Source organism: Aphelocoma coerulescens, chromosome 3, assembly GCF_041296385.1.
Source record: "Aphelocoma coerulescens isolate FSJ_1873_10779 chromosome 3, UR_Acoe_1.0, whole genome shotgun sequence".
NCBI classification, from domain to species: domain Eukaryota; kingdom Metazoa; phylum Chordata; class Aves; order Passeriformes; family Corvidae; genus Aphelocoma; species Aphelocoma coerulescens.
Window position 1 is genome coordinate 63,317,684 of NC_091016.1, and position 22,642 is coordinate 63,340,325.

Sequence of the window (22,642 nt, forward strand, 5' to 3'; positions counted from 1 at the left end):
AATAAACAAACATTAAGCTACAACATGAGATAATGCTAGTATAACCCTGACAAAGCTTGATGCTACTGTAATATTTTTATCTATAAAATCAAACTTTCTATGGCTCAAGAATCAACCTGGATGATGCACACAGTAGAACAGAACTTTTCCCCAGCAGAAACTCAAATTGCTCAAGAACTCTGGGGCAACATCTCTGATCAGTTTCTACTGTATGGACAAGCCATCCACCACCTCTGACTTTCATTAAGAGCAAACTGTCAAAGACAGTTACATTTTAAAGACTTATTTCAAGAATGTTGAATTTAAACATCTTGACAAATTCCAATTCTCTTCAATATATATACATTTCCCCTGCATTTTCCATTACTTGTTAAGTGGTAACTTCATAGCAGCTGCACGAGAATTTCCACGCTGGACCCCCCCAGCCTCTGACGCCTCAGTCTCCTTGTAACCAAGGTAAGATGGTGAAGTTGATTTTGGGTCATCCCAGTCATCATCCCAATCATCGTCATCAGCAGCTGCTGAAGTACAGGAGGGATCAGGGGATAGGGAAAGGAGAAAGTTATATAATTTCTCTTCAAAAGCAGAAGCAGGTACTTCAGCACTCACATACAAATAATCAACCAGGTAAATATATTAAAATCTCTTTCAGCCTTTCTATTTTATGATTCCTCCTCAATTACCACTATCTGCATCAAATACAACCTGCAAAGCACTGCACTAGAAATCCACTGGGGGAGAGGGAAAAAAGCCAAAATAAACAAGAAAAAAGAGATGATGGTGTGTTAAGATGAATTCAATTGTGTTCCATATTCACAGACCCCAAGTTAGCATTCCCCAGTTATGGGTTCTCCCCTTAATTTAGGCTGTTACTACAAAAAGTTAGAGAAGCCTTCTGAAAGGCTAGTCACTTCTTAAAACTAAGGATTTAAGAGACTATTCCTTGAAAGGCCTGAGAGCACTAATTCAAGGGAGTTTAAAAGTTCCAGTTACGCAAGCTGAACAACATGCCTGAGAATAGATCGTGAAAGCACAAGACTTTGACTTGTCAGATTTCCATAAAAGTTTGAGGTGTCTGTTACTGTGGATCCAATTTAAAAAAACCTTAATTTTTAAAACCCCTATTATTTTAGTGTCCAGATTACTCACATGGCAATGTGCTACTAGGAAACTGGTTTAGTTTTGTTTTTTAAATAAGCCATGGTCTACAATTATGAAAGATTAAATAATTCTTACCTCTACTCTCCACCTACTCTAATTTATTTTTTTTTAAAAAAGAGCATTATTAGCACACCTGGTCCTTGATATGCCTGTGGATGACCAAATGCTGCTGCTGCCTCCCAGTTATTTGAAGCGCTGTTCCTCTGGCCAGGTGCACTTTCAGGTTTCGTTGCCCAGCTGTCAACAGCATTTCCATTATCCCAGTTGCCAGACTTCCCAACGTTCCAGCTGGACCAAGGATCATTGGCAATGCTTGCCTACATTGTATAAAGACAAAAGAAGAATTGCTGAAGAGCTGAGCAACAACTACATACTTTATTCTTTAAGTCTTTGATCTCCTGCTGGTAGGCTGAGTTTGCATTCAGCACTTCACTTGATTGATTTAGAAGCAGCTGCCAAATCTTGCATTTCCAGCTACACAACTCTTACATGCAGCAAGCACCTGGAAGAACTGATCAGCTTTCCAGCAATGTGACACCAATACATATTAACAAGAGGACTTCTCCTCAGGGAAATTATTTGTTGCAACAGTATTAGGAAGCAATCTCACCCATGGTAATTATTTTACACTTACACCATAATAAGTATGGTATTTGTGAACTATTAATTACCTAAAGCCATGTGCAAATTAGTGCATTTAAAATCGGAACTCAGAAGTCAAGAATTAGGTTATTGCAAATAATTATTTTCTTTACTAAAAGCAAATAATAACTTGCCCACTGACATCATCACTACTGGTGTGGCAGCAGCTAGGGAGTTAAAGCCTAACCTGCTGAGCTTTCCTGCCAGAGCTTAACTCATTCACAGTGAGGGGGGGGGGGGCAGGGGAGGGGCTGAAGGGGGCGGGGGACAGAAGGGGACAGTGGAAGAAAACAGACATCTGCCAGGGAACAGTCTGGTATCTCCCTGTAGACCTACTCTCTCAGTGTAAGCTTGTGGTGAAGGTACTCACACACCCCCCCTCTGCTGATGCTGTTGTGGAGGTGGAAACCTCAGTGAAGGAGTGCAGAGCAGACATGTCTCTAACTACTGCATTTTCAAGTTCATCCTGGCTTAATAGATAGCTTAGCATCCTGCTCAGCTCCTTCATTTTAACACTACACTTTGAAAACACATTGACTAGTTAAGTGTAGTCTACTCCAAACACTTAGTGCAGAGACTTGCTGGCAGAAAGAAAAAACTGCACACATATCGAAACCCACACACCCAAAGTGTAGGAGGAAGAAAGAGAAGAGGAAGGAAGCAAATAAAGCTGAGAAGGCTTGTCTTATTCGAAAGAGGGAGAAATGGAGTTTTGTAAAAAGAAGTCTCAAATCCTACTGATGGTAGTGCACTATTTTTACCACAAAGAATCATATAAAAGAAGTGCCTTATATAAATTAATTACTATTAGACTACAACATTTACATGTATCCTAGAACATTTGCCAACACAGGAAATTTAATAAAACTCCCACTAAAAACTATATTATTATCTGCAAAGAAGTTTCTTATACAAAAAAGGTACAGCACATCCCAATTTTCTCCACTGAATATTCTCTCCTCTCATTTTAACTTTGATATTCTTCTTATGAATAAGAACTCTCCCTTCAGTTTTTCCTCAAATAAAGTCAGATTTCACGGACACTATCAAATCATAAAGACTCAAAAATTATGCTGATATCATATAACACCTTTATATCTTTAAGTTCACAATCCTCGGAATCTGGAAATTAAGACCAAGCCCCCAAGCTGAGGAGAAAAATCACTATTCAGAAGACTCACAAGTGTCAGTGGGTTTCTAGGAATTGACAGAGACAGATTACTTGGACAGCTTCTACAGTGATAGCTTGAGGATTTTTAAAATTTTTTTTGAGGATGAAACTGACACAAGAACACTACTCTCTGGGGGAGCAATATTCTTGGATAGCTGATACACCGTGCTACTTCGAGCAAATTACAAAGTTGCTGGTAGCTTATACCAGTCGGCTCTCTTCCTATGATGTTCACCTGGTATGAGTTTATGTAAAGAGAAATAACCATACATGGCATTAGTCAGGATCCATTCTTTGCTAAATGAAAACACACAGGGCTGGGGCCCAACCACATGGAAAAGCATGTGTGCTTCTAACAGAACTTGGAGAACTTGGAGCACCCAGAAAAGACTAGTTTGCATATTATTATATACCTATACCTCTGCAATATATGTTGTGCTGATCACTAGCAAATGAAAGTCCAGAAGTGGGATGATTACCAAAGGACTGAGTAAAGTTTTCCTCTTTTCTGTAGTAGTTCATGTGAAATCTGGTACGAGTAAATGGCAAAGAAACCTTAAAATTTGTTGCAAAAAAAGAGGAAGGCAATAATATTAACACTACTAAATAATGACTGTCAAGAGCAATCATCAAACTTGCAGACAAATGTTGATATACACAGATGCTGTACAGCAAAGGGAAATGTATTACTTAAATTGTGCTCTCAGATGTCTTATCTCTATGTACCTATAAGGAAGCACTCTTCAAATCAGAAAATTTTACTTCTGAGGTATTCTGAGGTCTTGCCCCTAGGTGTATCATTTATAGGCTGTAAGAGGGGTGGAATATGCTACTTTCCTCTCAGTTCCTTTCAGCCAAAAGGTCCACATTTCTTTCTGAAGCACTGGGTAAGATTCCTAAGAGGGCTTAGGAATCTATATATATAGACAACAACTTTCAAAGAGCATTTACAGGACTCCCTTCAACTTTCTTGCAATGTTTTCCTACATGCACACATACTGTGGACGCTCCTAAGTGGTAGTCAACCATCAGTAAACACGGAGAAGGGCTCAGGAATCAGGCCTGGCATCCTCAAGGTTCTAGAGCATCAAGGAGGACCAAATAAAGACATACCAGTTATTAAGAGGGTAATCTCAGCTCCAGTGAGTAGTTCTGTGGATCTCAGCAGCTGACAATCTCCATACAAGAAGCCATTTATGTGGCCTAGCTCTGGTTGAATAAACCCTAATTAAACCATCAAGTATTTTGCAAGTGATTAAGTTCCATGTTCTTACAGCTTTAGTTTTCTGTAACTGAAATTGATAATCCTCTGATCTCTCCTTAGCCATCACAAAAAAGGTGAAGAGTCCTTGCAAGAAGCTGATATTTAGTCAATATAATTTGATACAGCACACCTAATATCCAAGTATTCAAGCCATCTCAAATGCACACAAAAAGAAATGCCATACCAAACAACTAAGAAACTCATCAGCCTTCAAATGAAGCACTGCATCTTTTCTCCCCAAGGTAATGCCAAACAAGTACACTGAGATTAAATTCAAGGATAAACTCCTAAAAGGCAGCTGATTTTCCCTTTTGCAGTCTACTAGGGACTTGCTCATGCCTACTGTTTGTTCTAGGAGAAAAAACAAGACAAAAGGGCTATGTCTGGAACGGACAACAGAGGGAACCATTACTGAATGTTTTAAGAGGACTCCATTAAGGGCAGATTCAAACTCACTACAGAAACAGCATTACTGGTGGGGCCTGGGGGATGGGAAGAGAAGTCTAGTAGGTTTTTAAAGATCTAATAGTAATTGAATGAGAAAAAATTCCATCACAACAGAAAAATCCTCAGCTTGGAAGTGGAATGTCAGTATCTTTACCAAATGAATAGTGAATTAAACAGGAGAAGTGACATATTTGCTGTTTTCCAGAGAATCCAAAGCTACAGACAGTAAAGCTGTAAAGATAAGGCACTGAGGTGTCTCTCTGCCCTGGCTAAAAAATCTTTAAAAAAGAAAATAAAAATAAAATAAAAAATCTTTATTTGATCTCTTGGCCAACTAATTTGTCTCTGGCAGATTCCTTCTGCATTCTCCAATAATGCATGCTCCTGATGGACAAATAGATCCATTCTACCCCTGAGGGATAAAAGCCAAAACAAACACACTGTTCAGATGGTAAAACTGATTTAAGTGCCCAAAAAGACCTAGATAACAGTGCCATCAAAAATAATGACCTCCAACTGTAAGAAATACATCTTGAAATCTACTCAGACACAGAAGCCATGCTGAAGCAGTGAGTAGCAGAAGTAAGCCTGATCAGATCAAGGGAAGTTCAGGACAGCCAAAGCTGCATTGAGAAGTGTTATGCTCTTGAAGAGGGGTTTAAAAGTGACAGACAGCACAAAGCAATGACAGAAAACACAAGAAAACTCAAGGTAACTCAGCTGAACAGCTCACAGGAATGAACATACCTCTCCAGTTTTATAGCTGCCTTAGTTACCTGCATGGAAACAAAGCCTTGAGCATACTCAGACATTACACTAAACTTAAGTTCTTTGGATAACAGTCTCTGAAAGATACATTAAAAAAACCCCAAACAACTAAGTGAGTATATAGACAGACACCTTCAAAAACAAGTGTTTTTCTCTGGGAAGGAAGATGAAGGGCTAAAAGCCTACTCTGCAGCAATCACAGAACTGCATTCACTGTGCTGTATTTAAGATAGAACAAGTGTGCACATTAGTAGATAACTGAAGCAGCTGCCTTACCCATGATACTTTATGGCTAAGCTTTCTTCTTGGTAAATCATTATCTAAGCACTGTGGTCCAGGGCATTTCTTCCACATCTGAAGGAAGGCCCTCTTTCTATAGTACAACATAAACATCCTTAAAGAAATCCTCTAGGAAAAGTGGAGATGGGCTAAATTTTAAAGAATAACCAACTTTTTGGACTTAAATACTAGAATGCTCCTGTAGATAAATACTTGAAAGCAACATGACCTCCAGAAGCAGCTGGCAAGGAAGCTGTAGCAATGCTGTCCTAGGAACCCATCTGTCCCTCAGCTGCTCCTGTCTTCTCAGTTCCTTCCAGAGGAAACCACCATCTAACACCTCCACTATCAGCCCCACTGCCCCCTTCCTAACTTAGTCTCTGCACAAGAATTGGGCTTTGCTTGCTCACAAACCACACAAAGCCAAGACACACCCACTGGACACTCCTTGTTTTCAGCAGGAAATAAATCGAAACCACCAGTGGACAAACTGAGACACTTCCACAAACAGCAGAGCATTTAGTTTTTTGTTCTTTTCCTGCTTCCAATCCCATTTCCTTACCTGTAAGGTTATTCATAACCAAACTGGACTAGGGGCTGCATTGCTTGTGCACAGTGCAGGCAGACGATTTCTGCCTATCATCTCCTGATTCAGCTCAAAAAAAATCCATCTTTGAAGTACAGAAAGGTGTTTTAGAGAGATACATAATTTAGACTTGAGTAAAGAATACTCAGTGATAGAATGAGGGGAGGGAAAACCCATCTATTGTCACCCTGACTGCTTCAAGGAATTTTTTTTTTAATTCAAGTTTGCTTAGTTTCAACTTCCAGACACTAAAAATCCTATATAGTTTATTCAATGGAGCTCTCTCAGGCTTCTGTTTTTGTTACTCACATCTGCACATGTAAATGGCAATCAAGTCACTTCTTTATATCCTTGTCTTCTCTTAAGCTGATTTCAATTCTTAATGGTTTCTTATTGAAACACAGATGAGAAATTTCAGACAGTTTTCCAAGTAGCAATCACAGCAATGCCAGAAAGAAAAGAAAGGCGCCCTATTCCTCTTTGATGTTCTCTAGACATCCCAGGATCGAGCTACAAAGTTTATCCTTTCTTTTTGGGAAAAGCACTCTCTTTTTGTCTGGAAACACAGGAGAGGGGTTTCCCTGGTTGCTTTTTTTTTTTTTTTTTTTTTTTTTGAGGAATTGAAGAGTATTACTGGCTATTTTCAGTTTATCACTTTCAGTTACAAATGCTCATGATTCCACTTTAAAAGAAGTGCTCAATGAACAAAATAAAAACCAAAAACCCAGGAAGGAAACTACTCATGGCAGTAAGCCCCCTGCTGTGGTGCAGGGGACTGTGCAACGTGTGCCACATGGCACTGTGAGTGTGCAAGTTAGCAGAAATGCTCACAGGAGGGTTGACAAGATTGTCACCATTAGCAAGTTAAAACATTCTTTATACTGTCAGTGCCAAACCAGACCACAAGACTACCTCAATGAAATAAGAAGTCAAATGAAAACAAAGGTAGTGCAGAGTCCTGGGGAAGAATAACCCCAGGCACCAGCACAGGCTGGGGGTGACCTGCTGGGAAGCAGCTCTGCAGAGAAGGACCTGGGGGTCCTGGAGGACACCAAGCTGTCCACGAGCCAGTAGTGGGTCCTGGTGGCCAAGAAGGCCAGTGGTATTCTGGGGTGCATTAGGAAGAGCATTGCCAGCAGGTTGAGGGAGATGATCCTGCCCCTCTGCTCAGCCCTAGCCTCATCTGGAGTGGTGTGTCCAGGGTTGGGATCATCAGCACGAGAGACATGGAGCCCTTGGAGCAGATCCAAAGGAGGGCTACAAAGTTGATTAAAGGACCGGAGCATCTCTCTTATGTGTAAAGGCTGAGGGAGCAAGGCCTGTTCAACCTTGAGAAGAGATGACTGAGGGGACCTCATCAATGTCTGTGAGTATCTGAAGGGAGGGTGTCAAGGGGATGGAGCCAGGCTCTGCTTGATGGTGCTGAGCAATAGGACAAGAGGCAACGGGCAGAAACTGGTGCATGGGAAGTTCCACCTGAGCGAGGAAGGATTTCTTTACTGTGTGGGTTACCAAGCACCAGAATAGATTACCCAGAGAAGTTGTGGAGTTTTCCTCACTAGAGATAGTCAAGAACCATCTGGACACAGTCCTGTGCCATGTGCTCTAGGATAGCCCTACTTGAGCTGGGAGGTTGGACCAGATAATCCACTGTGGTCCCTTCCAACCTTACCTATTCTGCAATTCTGTGAACTGTACCAGGAAACGAAGCATACCAACACTGTAAATTGTAGAAAACTATTTCAATAGTCAGATTTTGCGTGAGGGTATGGGTGCAGATGAAGGCAAGGAGTGATCACAGTATTGCAGCAGTTTAATAACTTCCTGCCTAAACCTTTGCATTCCACTGGGTCATCAACAAAAAAACTCAAGACAACTCTATAATTGGACTTGATACAACCACTGTCATATGTTGGATAGTTATTTTTTAATATGTGAATGTGATTCATTTCAAAGCAAAAAAGCCACTGTTTCCAGTACTGTAGAGAAGCCATTGCCTTGTACTTTGCTTAAATGAGAGTTGGTCACAAATTCCTGTTACCAGTCTGAATGCAACATTGTGATTGAGATGGTGGAGTTGCTTTCAAATCACACATAGCAATAGAGGATTTTATAGTGTCATTATCTGTAACAGGAACTAGAAATTACAATTGTAATTATAACTCCCATGGTGAACCTACCTGCATATTTTATATGATAATTCAGCATACTGGTTTAACAAGACAAACTGGACTCAGTCAAGTACAAGTGAGTTACACTTCCTGTGATAATGCTTCTGCTTTACCACACACACAGAATCATCAGAGAACAGAAATGCTGTTACATGAATTTGATAACATGCATGTCAGAATTTCCACATAAGTAGAATACTGCACTCTTAATAGGAGCACTATATTTATTTTCTTCAATCTTAGCTTTTATTGCTGCTCATAGCAATTCAGAGAGGGGGAGTGGGAGTTATGGTATATAAATTTAACAATGACAATTTGCCTTTCCAGCACTTCATTGGAAAAAGCCTGAAATATATGAAGCAAAATTTTGGGAATAGCTTCCTTAGTGTTCTCTTTATGCATGCTCAACAACTTATGTCTACATACCAGGTAACTTGAGTTGCCTTAGTTCCTGCACATCAAACTATGTGTTTTCACTGCTACTTATTCTTCCTGTCTATACGTAAGTCCCACAGCCTTCTGAAGAGAAAGGGTTTTGCACACATAAGAGTCAACTTATCTTACTTTTCTTCTGAGAGAGAAACTATCCAAAGGGATTTCACTCTTACCACTGGATAAAACAATACAAACATGAGAGGTTTGTGTTAAATGCTTCCTGTACCTACCCATGGGGCCTTGCTGCTCTGCCCACAACATAACACACATAAGACACAAAACATGTGGATTCTCTAGGGTCAACAGGAATTAATGGAAAAATCTGTAATTCATAAAAATGCGAACTCTCAGGATACTTATTTTATCTCAAACTAAGAAGAGCCATACAGTCATCTTCATAGAGAAGTAGACTTGGCAGTGATTAGAGAATCAGCATCAAAGAAAGGGAACAAACTCCTCTACAAATGCAACTTATGGTAAGGTACAAGAACTATATTTATATCTTAAATATAGGGAAGACACATCTACAGCTCTTACGTCAATGTAGCTGTGATCCACTTCCACCTTGAAACAGACAGGCAGCACTTCAATTTATTTTCATTTATACATTTCTAATACTAGCTTTCTATTCTGCAGAGAGGGGGGAAAAAAAAGTAAGAAAAAAGACTATACTGAGCTCTAGAAGGAAGGGAGGAGAAACCATACAAATTAAAATATAATATACTAAAATTTATAGCATTTCTATCCTCTGTTCAAGACTGCTGCTTACAAAGACTAAACAGCTGGACTACATTGTGGTTAATTGTACATACAGTCTGCTTACAGACCATTAATGAAATTACTGTACAGAGAGTGTTTTAACTTCTTATTAAGAAGAACTAGCTTGGGCCAATATAGTTGTAACAAAATCTAAATAATTCAGACAAACACTATCATTAAAACAGAGCTGATGTTTGTTCACAACTTTTAAAGCATTTTAAGTTAGATAAATGAAAAAACACCACAAGTTGTGGTTCAGAATAGGAGAAGAGAGATCATGGCTGTTAAAACAGCAGCCTCTGAACCTGAAACACAAACAAAATAAATGCAAATACATCTGTGACTAGAGAAGCACTAGTCTTGACCACCACAAAAAAACTCAAACCAACCTAGACGGAGGAGACAACTCAGAATGAATTTTACATTAATGATTGTATTTCCATACATACTTGAATTACAAAGACTCCAAATGCCACCAAGCTAATAACCTCTTGGCCAACTGCAATGAGAAGTACTGCCTAAAAGTGTGAAACAGAATATCCTTTATTGCTACAGCCCCTGGAAGAAACTCAGCAAAGAAATACTGTAAGAGAAAAACACATTACATATTTTTTCATCAAAATGACAGCTTTTTTGTTCACTCTACTTGTCAGGTTCACTTGGTTTAACCTGACAAAACTTACATTCATTTCAGTGCCATTATTGCCAGTATTATTCCAATACCAAGAGAGTCTACAGGTAACTTACTTTAAAACATACATGCATGTGCAACTCTAACAAATAGAAATAGCGTGAGTGCTGATATACTTACTCATTGGCTGTTCCGAATGACAGTCTAAAATTAGCACCCTGCATTGCTGCTCAGAGGAACAGTAGATTGACAGAGAAGAAAGATTTCTCATTCCCTCTGCTCTCTCTGCCCAAGGGCTACCAGGTCAAAACAGGATGAGACTCATCAAAAGCCAAGGAACAGCCTCCATCCTTGGCAACTAAGGCTTCCTTATATTGTATTTGTTTGAACAATTTTTTCATACATTAAACCACAAATTTTATGGGCAGATGCAACATTAAATTATTCTATCTGCTTATCTTCTTCTAAGTGTGTAAATAGTCACCTTGAGTCAATTTTTTCCCCTCATTTTGTGTTCAATTAGCTTCACTGCTTCCTCTGGTTGTTTTGATGTCCCCAGCATCTTCTCAGATAGCTCTTTAAAAGAGCAGCTGCAAACTTTACCAGGGCAGACATTGATGGGACATGGCTGATGCAAGGAATGAGCTGGAGTGAGTGAACTGCCAAGGGTCAGGTGGAATTCTTCTCTTCCCCTTAGGAAGTATCTGTGCCCCTTTTCTACTTTACATCTGTGGCAAACCCAGGTAGGGTGCAATATCAAAGTGTTGCTGTGGTTACTGAATCTTTCTCAGTGAAGAAAAGGAAGAAAAAGAAACTGCTTTTAATTATTACTTTTTAATTACTTTTCAGGAGATTATTTACTGAACAACAAAAACCTTCTTAGGAAAACAGACAAGGAGTAGGGCAGTGTTTGAGTCAATGATATTTTCTTAACACCAAAAAGTTATGGCTTCCAGAGTAGGAAACCAAAAGTCTCTTGTTTGACAGGAAAGCAAAAAGGGATGTGGGAAGAAGCAGCAGAGCTGTTTGAGTGGGCATTTGTCTTCCCAAGTAATGGTTATGCACGGTGAAGCTCTGCTTTCCTGGAAATGCTGAACATCTGACTGCCCATGGGAAGCAGTGAATGAATTCCTTATTTGCTTTGCCTGCATGTGAAGCTTTTGCTTTATCTATTATGCTGTCTTTATCTCAACCCAAGGTTTTCCCCATGTTCACCCTTCTGATTCTCTCCCCCATTCCTTTGAGGGGGTAATAAGCTGCTGAGTGAGTTGAGCTGCCTACCAGGGTTAAACCACAACACTGTGGTTTATCTGGTCTCCTAAAAATAAAAAAGGAAAAAGCACCACACTCCCATTTCAACTCAGACAGATCTATTATTTTTAACAAAGCTTGGTACTGAAGACTACACAACAACCTGGTTTGTTTTTTGGTTTTTTTTTTAACTTACTGTTAGAGGAATGGAAGGAATTCTAAGAATTAAAACATCTTCTGACTTACTGAATTGGGGAGTGGGGGTGTTGTGAAACTATGTGTATGTTAGAGTGACAATGTTTATAGAAAGCAATTTCTTCAATACAGTCGTAGTAAGAAAAAATCCTAAAACATCCTGTTTATTTAGAATTGCATTTATAAAGATTTCTTGTAATAAACTTGCAACCTCCCCCCGTGTTACCGCAAAATAGAATAGATACCATCAAATGTCAGCATTTAGGAATGCTGCTATTTCTTATTCCATCTATCAGACTAATATATCTACAAACATTTTCATTTCCACTACTGTGCCACCTCCAGCATCTATTCCACTTACATTGACACATAATTTGTCATTTTTCTTAACTCTCCATAGCCTGAACACGAGCTTCATTTAAGATTAAAAGCTTTGTATATTGACCTAGTCAGTCATTAAAGCACTTGAACAGACTGTCAGTTGCTTGCAACTGTGCATCTGAACTCAAGCCCAAGTGCCTCAACAAACTTGTGTTGAAAAACATAAATGTTATCGCAACCAAATTCAGAATAATACATCTAGGAAGAAGGGCCACACCCACAAAGTAGAAGATTGTATTCTTATTGGAAGTGCCTCAAAGAGAGATGTCAGTATGCAGGAGATGAGCGACTCAGCCTAACCTCCTGATGCAGTATTACTGGAACCAATGCAACCCTTCACTCTGTCAGGTGTTTCTATGCCAGCACAGCAATGTCAAACCCATTTGACACCACGTGATCAATGTACACAGCAGCAAATGCACGCGCTTCACAGACACGTCACGGGATCAAAGCCACTGCAGAAGAAAGCTTGCTGTTTCTCATGAGAGCAAGAAAAAGGACAGAATGAATGGACAGAATTTCATAATTAAGAAGACAATTAGCCATAGAATTTCTGCAAGGAGAAAATGCCTGCACTAGAGAGCTCTCTGATCTGGGAGAAAGGCCTAGCAGCCAAAAGTGGAAAACAGAACTGCTTCCAGACTGCTTAGTACACAAATTAAAATCCCATTAGCGATAAGCCACTAGAGAAAACTACCAGATATATGTCAGAAGCTGAGGAAACCAATCTTCAAATCAAGATCTCCAACTTTCTAGAAAATACATATAACCAAACAGCAGTTACTGAACTCAAGTTAAAAAAAAAAAAAAACTTGAGAAAATGAAAATAACTTTTGACATAAAATCCTGATCACACAACAGAATGGTTCCTCCTATGAAAAAAACCAGCAAAACTGAAGACTCAAAGACACCAGCCTGATGAAATCTTCTTCCCCTGGATCTTGCATGGCTTTGACTGCATCCAGGTGCACACTGTCCTCCTCTCTCTCCCTCTCCTATTCATGTCAGCAGTATAGTTTTACCATAATGCACTATAGTACAGTGGTTCTCCCAGCTGTCTCACACAGCATTTGAAGGATAACTGAGAGGAACAGAGCACTTATAAGAGTAGGACATTGATGCAAATGTGACAAGCTGTTTTCCTGAAGTTACTCTTTTACAAACTCTATGAAAAACCCTGAAATCGGTATGTATTACAGGGACAGTATACTGCTGTAAACTACAGTGTAAAGTGACCATATTTTCAAGCTTTTCACTCCTCTAGAAATGCAACTTCCAAGACTAGATTGCCAGAGTAATTCTCTTTATTTAGAATATAACAGATACGTTTATTTTAACCTTTCCCTCTATGCAGACTAGACCTTTTTTCTTCCCTTCTCCAAGAACAAGTCTTGTTCTTGGCTTGTGTTACACTTGCCTTGTGTTAAGCCCAGAACAAACTCTGACAGATACCTCTACCACCATTCAAAATATTCTGTGTATTGCATTAGTAAGTAATTCTTCCTAGATCAAATTAAGTTATGTTTCTCCTCTGAGAAACGGTAGTCTCTGGTTTGGCAGCAAGTAGCTGCTGCAAATATCTCAAGCCTCCTCAGATGCAAAGTTTTGCTAGAAACACTACAGTAGGAAAAAAAATGAGGCAAGGGTAACAGACAGCACAAAAGAATAGAGGTTCCCCACTCTGCGCTCAAATTACTGTAATTGTTACTGAGGGAAAGCTAGCCTAGAATCAATACTTTTGGCTCAGTCTGACATTAAAAATTCATGAGGCATTTTAAGAGTTCTGCATTTAACCTTACATATTAACTGGGCATCAATTAAAAAAAATAAACATTAAGACAGTCACAGTGAGGCTTGGAGTCCTCTAGTGAAAACACATGATCACAGAATAACAATGCTGGCATTGTCCAGCCGACTACAAGGAAGCACAAATCAAACACTCTACAGTCAATGAACAGCTATGTTCAGTGTCATACAAAAATGTCCCATGTAGAGTTTTCAAAAGATCTCACTTCATGTCAAAGTCTTGTGGTGCAATTAAGAAAACTAGTAACTGATATTTAACTGACCTACAAACCAGGTGGGTGTCCCCAGTTGTTACCATAAGTAAAGCACTTACTTTCCAACACAAAAGACCTTTACATGCTGCTGTTGGAAAAAAGCAGATTTTGGTCTTCTGTTGACCTATGGACTTCGAAATGTTTAACTTCCTATATGTGAGACATGCACCAGTCTGTAGACCATAATAAACAGCTTGTGTTTAAGATAATAATGTGTCCTCAGACATCTAATCTGAAACTAAATATTTGCTGCTTAATGAACTGATGCACCAAGCAAAAAGCCAGGAATAGAGGGACAAAAATATTCTTGCAGCAAAACCAAAGTCAGCCTCTTCCCTGGCAGAAAATGCATGAACTTGCTTCATCTTTTTTAATCCAAGAAAACACTCTTACTCAAATTCTGAAAGAATTATATCCGTTCACTCTGGCTGCTGATGTATAGACCACCTAATTCTATTAGACATTAGAAAAGAAAGCTATGGTTCCTTAACAAGGTCAGCATACTAAAACAAGTAGCTTGAAAATAAAATAAATGTGCTAAGAGTGCACTTACAGAGACTGAAGCAGTAACAGATTTATATCATTGCAGACTGGAAAGAATAAAAATGCTCCATTTCTGAAAGTGTTAAGACTACTAAATTTTCCAGCAGTGACAGGATCTGAGCAGACACACACATAATTAATATTCAACAAAAGTGTTCCCTAATGAAAACACAATTACTTTAATTAGTACTTTCATGAAGGTTCACAAATACAGTACAGCAAGCAATTACGTCAACAAAACTTTCCATGCCCACAGTGCCCAAAAAACCACAAGACATACCTGATTACTGCTTTTGGCAGCAGAATTGGTCTGAGCTGTATTTGAAGAAAGGGAATCAAAAAAGGCTTGGTCAGCTAATGAGTTACCGCAGCTAATGCCATCTTTTGCACCTTCGGTTATAATCTGAAACGGAAAAGGTTGTGAGAGATGTTTCATGCTTTAATTAATCAAATTATGCTTTATCATATATAATCACCCCAACACTCATATCACTAGACTTTAAGATGTTTGCATATAACCTTTTTAAGTTCAAATTCAATTGAATTTTTTACAAGAAACTGACATGATACTCTGGAGGATTTACTTCCACACCAGATGGAACTGGTTTGCCCTGTAATTGCAACATGAAAGACTGTTGTGGCAGTGAACACCTATCTATAAATTCTTTAGGGGTTAAAAGTTGTTAATATAAGTGCCTGGAGACTGGGAACTCAGTGCTCAGAGGATGGATTTGGGACAGTAAGTTTAGAGAGCCAAAAGCTACTAGACCATGAGCTAGCCAACTGAAGCAAAAACACAAGGTCATGTGAGCCAGCATGACCCTGCTTCCCCTCCCCTTTTTGTTTTTTCAAATAAACACAGCATCGGTGAAGGAAGAGAAGCACATGCCTCAGGAGGCTGCAGGAATTACAGGCAAGGTCTTCACCCACCTAACTGGCAACCTGCATACATGCAGACCCTGGGCCATTCAAGACTGAATGAGATTCCAGTCTTTGCACTGAGATCCCATTCCATCCCCAAACCAATACGACTGGTCTTTAAACAAAAATCAGAACACACACTGAAGAGACAACAGAAGAAGCTGAGTAGTCCCTGAGATATGGTAACCCATATCCTGGGCCCCAGAAATGTCGCTCCATTCCAGATTTGTGAGTGCATGGCAAATCTGCCACAGCAACACCACTGTAAACTTGCATTACTCATTTCACTTCCACATTTGTATCTTCAGACAAAAAACCCCAATTATTGGATTATGAGACCCCTAAAACCCAAAGAAGATTCAAAACAACTCATGTTCTGCAGATCAGCAGTATTTACTATAGACAACTTCCTGGTGCATTTCTTGGGAAACCACTAAGAAGCTCAGGAGCTTTGGAGGGCATGTTTGCACTAGTTTCCAAAGCCAGCTACAGTTGTTACAATGAGATTATGTATTACAAGCTTTCTATTTGAGCATTTCAGTCTGGTCAGCAAACCAGAGGATGGCCTTTTCCGTAGTTCTGCTTTCTTAGTGCAGAGCAGTGTAGTCACTTACCTCAACATAATCTGTTGGAACAAGTCCTCTCTCGCCTTGGCTGTTTTTTCCTTCTAACCAGCCTCCACCAACATCCTAAAAGAAGAAATACAGAAATAATTTTGCTAGATGGATCCTACAACATGCTTCAAACAGCTCAGCAGGAAGCACTGTCTTGCTGTCAAATGTCAAATGCTCAGCAGGAAGCACTGTCTTGCTGTCAATGTTCAAAACACAGTTATGACTGTGAAACTGTGGAACAAACTCGCTCAAAGCTGCTGAAGCAGCAGATACTCATTTAAACACAACACAGAGCGTGCTGGTTTTACACAGCTATTGTGGACTTCAGATTTTAACAAGCATGAAGGGGAAAATGATTGATTTTTTACCACTTTTAATCATTTATGAAACCACAGTCAACCGTCTGGCCACAGACTGCAGAAAAACACAGCTATTAGTATGTCAGTTTCAAAGAATTAATTTTAATCAATAGACTATAAAGAAACAAGACTCAAAGAATTTAGCTGTTGGTAATATTTGTAAAACCTCTGCCTCATTTATTGAAGGTGCAGAGATGTGTGATGAGTGAGAGCTACCACCCACAGAAATATTAAGGCTATTCTCAAGATTAAAAGAGCCACATGCCATGTAAGATCTGGAGACACTCTTTCTGCTTCACATTTCTTTTCAGAGGCAGTCTTATGCTATTAGTTTAGAAAGAACTAACAACAGTTCAGCTCTGATCTCAGTGGGACATCCTGATATTGTTTGGGGTTTTTTAAACACATATTCTACATACACTAAGAAAGCTCTGCAGGCCTTTGCAGTTAAGCAAAGTTAATCCCAGGACAACACTATCTGGAATAAGCCAGCTCTGGTTTAAATCAAGCTGTTCAGGGAACACATAGCTACATGTCAAGCTAGCTCACAGATTAAAACTGAAGACACATATGCTAGACAGCGACTACTGAATTTTAGGTTTTCTTAATTTGCTTTTTAATTGAAGTATTTGATTATTCCCCATTTTGTTCTTTCACTTCAAAATTTTATGTAATCCTGCACTTTGTAAGAAGCCTGCTTATGTATTCAAGATTTTATGCAGTAAAGATCAAGCAGTTAGTGAAATAACAACTTGCATTGATTTTTTTCTTATATACCTAAAAGCTTAATACTCGAGAACACAGAAATAACTAGACATGTCAGATTATAAATTCAACTAGCTTTGTTAAATTGCAAGAGCAATGACATCTTGAGCCAGAAGTCTTATTTGCGCTGCTACACTTAAAAGCAATCATCAGTGGACTTGCATGACTTATGCTATTGCCATCTAATCATACCAAAAAAGATCAAGAGCCTTTGTGGCAATTTATCATGGACAGCAGAAAATAAAGTTTCAATTGGTTTTGAGTATACTGCCTTAAACCACAGATTAAGCTAGTGAGAACTAGCTTAAATGTGGTGATCTATTTACTTACATTTAGTCTTACTTTTGTGAAATGGCATTAAGCTCCTGACTTTAATGAAAATGTTACCCCTGCAATAGCACAGCACACTATCCAAGAGGGTGCTGGCTCTATTAAATATCTGCTTCAAGTATTTAAGATCAGTGAAACTAAAAATTATTAGGATTACACATGACTAGGATATTCAAAGAATTAAGTTTATTCTGCAAAATCCATGTGTTCTATACAAACAGATAAATAAAATATGGCTTCAAGATCAGGCAGTTTTTGTTTGTATTTGTTTTAAAAGGCAAGTCTATTCACTAAGTCATTACACAAAAATCAAAGCAGAATCAACTAATACCTTGTTACCAAGGGTAAGAATTAAATACAACAATTAAAGTGCACTGAAATTCAAAATGTGCACATAAATCAAAAATCAGTGCTCAAGTCCTATTCATTTAATGCCTTGATAGCATTATGATAGTATTGTCACCGTTTCTTCCCTATACCTTGTCCGTATTTCTTTAATTATGAAAGGACACACAAATCCAGTAACAAATTTTTGTAGTGAGTTCTTTAACAAATTTGGAATGCTGAAATCATTGACTAAGAAACTCAAAACCTAGAAGTGAGCTAGATGTCACATTTAAATGCAAGTGGCAAACACCTGAAAGATTACATACACACAAAACGGGCAATATTAAGCACACACGAAAAAAGACAAGGACTTCAGATGTAAAGGATATCACCATCCTTAGTTCCTTCCTCTTCCTTGTCTCTCAGCTCTGTTTAGAGGAAAACAAAGCCAAGCACATTCTTAAGTGTTTGAGGAGGTCCTATCCTCCAAAACATTGCATTTGTTTCCACAAGTTTATTAGAAAATTCTTTGTATTCAGTTTTTTTGCTAATTCTTTGGGGCAGGACAGCCAGGGCTTTCAGATGTCACCCAGCACCATTTTTCTTCCATTTGCTGGTAGAAGTAGGTCAGGGAAGTGCACTGAAGTTGATTCCATCTCAGTTTTCTTACCGGGTTGGTGATTGTGATGATCTCCCCTTCACTGACTGTCAGCTCATTGTTTCCAGGCTCAGCAGCAAAATCATACATAACACGAGCCTGTTTGTGGAAAAGAATGCAACAGTGAAACTTCCAGCTTATGTAGAAGATTTCATGAAGGAACTATCAGCACAAATTATCCTTAACTTACAGAAATAGTAAGTGGGATAAGGCTGAATGTACAAAGAGCAACTCAGCACACAGGAAGCTGACATTTCCTAGATCTGAACTTCAAACTCAACAGTAACAACAACTTTAAAAGATAAAATCTCACGTGGAGCTTCTTGGGGATAATTTACCACTGGGACTTAAGACTGGTTGTTCTCTGTCATGTCCAGAATTATATGTACAATTTTTTCCAGGGGAAGAAGGAAAGGTTTCTAACTTTAGAAAACAATTCAGTTGGTTTGTTGTTTTTTTTTTTTTTAATACAAGACATATTCCAACTCAAATTTGGTTAAAGGGAAGTATTTCATAGAGCAAGCAATTCAGAGAAAAAAAAGTAACTGCAGATGTAAGTAACCACTGCTGTGCATAAAATGTAATATGTGAAATTATGTTTTGAGACTCTGTATGGGAAGAACTATGCAAATGCAGAAACAAGCAGTGACAGTAGGTCTGTTATATCTGGCATGAGGAGGGAGGGAAAAATAAAGCCAACCTAATTTTAAGTGTTTAGATACACAAAGGCTTTGCTGAGCACCGACTCTGCTACTACACCACATAAAGAAATGTTTGAAACACTTGGTTTTACTAATAACATCATTCAGTGTACAGCAGTGAGGTTTTTTTTCTTCCCCTCTTGTACTTCGAGGGTGAGGGGAAGAAAAAAAAATGAAACAAAAAGTAATATTTTCTGTCAAAGGAGACAATAAAATAATTTCTGTTGAAAGTAAGCTATGTGATAGGTAAAAAAATACCAAAGGACAGACATTCACCATCAAGTCTTGCCTGTCTCAAAACTGGATGTTGTTATGATCCTCACCTATACACATCTTCTGACATAAAACCAGAGGAAAACAGAACTTCCTCCCCCATTTTAATTTCATGAGTAGCATGTGGAAATCCTTCTGGCTGGTCAAAAGATACTTTACTTCAGTGTAAATAAAAACAGATCTGAGAAAAAAACACACATTTCAGCTGTTCAGCTGACAAATCTAATCCCAAACCATGTGCCCAACAAATCAAATACTTGGTCTTCTCCACTACAGCAGCACAGCATTGCAGAAAACCATGTGTCCTAAGCACTCTGAACGCTCCCTTGCATGAAAGCTTCTCCCTTAGAATGGAGACTTTCAGCACTTTCAGATTATGCCATGCAAAACTGAGATGAAGAGGCAAAAACTGTGTTTGATAATGAAACTGACTTCTTTCTTTCCGGCAGACATCTGGCCTCCATGGAAATATAAGAATAAGCTGCCTTGCTTTCCTTAAAAAGTAAACTGAAGAGAAGCAGCATGCACCTATTGAAATACAAGAATGTTTTAAGCAGGGGTGTAAAAAGCACCACTCTCCAGAGTTCTTCCCTCAAAAGCAGTAGATGGAGGTGTTGAACATGTCCTTTTTACAGCAGGTTACCAAAATTTGTCCACTTTCTGCAAGTCAATTTAACTCAGATGCTGGGCATCTGAATCAAGGGGAAAGCAGCTTTCTTAACCAGGGAGTCTTCTGAGCCTTTTTCAAGTAATACACCATAGTATTGAATTCTATTCACAGGAATGATGAGTTTACCAGGACAAAGGCAAAAGATAAATTTTATCAGCCTTCAGAAAAACTGGCAAAACATCCCCAGTAATGGCCAGACTGGAAAGGTAAAATATATTTCTGTCCAGTAAAAGATGCAAATACTAGATTCTCCAGATACAGCAGTGAAATAAAAGCTACTCAGAACAAAAAAATTGAAGTATTCCGTTTGTAGAGAAGGAAAAAACAAGAGATCTATAGAATAATAAAGTCATTATGCCAAAGTCCACCTAGTCACCTGCTCTGGATCCCTGTTTCAAAAGTTGTTAGAAAAAGTAGAAGACAGGGAAAAAAATTACAAACAAACCTTGCTTCCTGCAGTTTAACAACTTGGAAAAAAAAAAAAAAGAGAGAGATTTGCAATGCTACAGAAATGGATAATTACAGAGCATTAAGAATATGAGCTACATCTGAAATCTGGTTTGTATATTGACATGTCAAATACATTCCTCATCTTTTTCTGCCAGTACTCTCCATTTCACTTGCATTTCTAGGCTCACTTGCCTAGGCTGGAAATGAAGACCTTAAGAACTTCTGGAAAGTAAACTTTAACACTACCCTCCTACGGCTGAGATTTAATGGGGAAAATAGTGTAAACTCAACCGATTCCAAAGTAAGTAACACAAAGTGACTAAACGTTTTCTCTCAATCAGTAAGTGTATGGTTAACAATGGAAAACCCCCTACCCTTTCCCTAGGCAGATACATCAGCCCCAACGCTATTTAAATTTCTGACAATCAGTTCCAAAATACTATAAAAGGGAAAATGGTTTGACTTTCCAATAAGCTTTTTCCTTCTTACTGGCCATAAATATTATGTCCAAGTAGCAGATAGGACTTAAAAGACAGATCTTTGCAACTCATGCAAAATTGCAAATGGGCATGGAAAAAAGCATTTAACAAGAAAAGGATTTTAGCTCCTGGGCACTGCAATATACACACTGAATATTAGAGCTAAGCTTAGGGACACTTTGAATATTCATAAAATGGGAATCTCCGATGAATTCCAAGTCACAGAATGAACACTACAAACACATCTTCCTCAAAACACAGCTTAGAAAAAAAAAAAACTGTTACAGTAACTGTTGTGTTTCATATTTACTTCTGATCATATACAAAAGGATCAAACAGTCCAAGAGTTACAGGAACTTCAGAAATTAAAATATTTTGTTAGTGGAATAAAGGCCACTGCTTCATTTACAGAATACTGCAAACGTGCAAAACAAGAAAGAACCATTAATAAATCTACTAGCTATAAGAAAATTAGTATCTTTTACTGGTTGCATGTATATCTTCCCTCTCCCACCACCACCTCTGCTCCAAAATACAAACAATTCTGGATTCTGAAGTGGTTTTGTCAGTTCCTTTGAGAAAAAACCCCTGCTGACCCTGCTTTCTTTGCTCAGGTGGCAGCAGAACATCTGCACTGGGAGTTTGGAACACATCCTGACGTTCATCTCATACTCCCTCATGTGAGAAAAGGCTGGCATGGATTAAGCAGAACCCTGCAGTAGCACATGCCAAGAGGGAAAGGGCTCTCTGATTCCCAGCATCTCTGCACCTCTGGCATATATTGCAGTTTCTCCGGAATGAGAGGGAGCCAGCAGTTTTCTCTACAAGTCCAAGATGGGGGAAACCAGTAAGAGGTAAAGGAAAATTTCTCTCTTCAGCAGTATGGATATAGATATTTAGATCATAATAAAGAGAAGGAAATAAAAAGGAAACTGGCAATTCTCAGTGTTACAGAGATGGTTCTACCTGCTGTAGTTATACAACTAGACTAGTTTCCCAACTTACAGATTTACTGACTTACCACAGTGTGAAGCCTCCCAACATTGAGAAGTTCTAAGCACTGCAAGCAATCATTATTACTGTCTTTTTAGAATTATGATGGAATCATGCCTAGGAATATTAAAACACCAAAGATTCCTCACACTGAAAGGCAGCATGTAGATTAGTGAAAGTATTATTCCTCTGCAGGCCTGGAGCAGACTTAGCTTTCCTCCATTACTTTTGTCTGAGTTGAGCACTTCCCTCTTCTTTCTGTAATATTAAAAACCCAACAACAAAAAACCAAGAGCATTTGCCAACTTATTTTTGAAAGCAAACATAAGACTAGGCAACTATACCTGTCAGTTTTAAG

The 22,642-nt window shown here is 38.7% G+C and overlaps 1 protein-coding gene across 4 annotated transcripts in view; it reads right to left on the bottom strand.

The window, feature by feature from the left end:
• SNX9 (sorting nexin 9) overlaps positions 1–22,642 on the bottom strand; it is a 60,800-nt gene that overhangs the window by 23,334 nt on the left and 14,824 nt on the right. For 3 of the 4 annotated variants that reach the window (XM_069010601.1, XM_069010598.1, XM_069010600.1), the window contains 5 exons: positions 18,731–18,817; positions 16,280–16,354; positions 15,025–15,147; positions 1,295–1,478; positions 368–521 (listed from right to left, as the gene is read on the bottom strand). In XM_069010601.1, coding sequence (XP_068866702.1) covers positions 368–521; positions 1,295–1,478; positions 15,025–15,147; positions 16,280–16,354; positions 18,731–18,817 — 623 coding nt within the window. The remainder of the gene's footprint in view (positions 1–367; positions 522–1,294; positions 1,479–15,024; positions 15,148–16,279; positions 16,355–18,730; positions 18,818–22,642) is intronic. The other variant, XM_069010599.1, reaches the window with a different exon arrangement.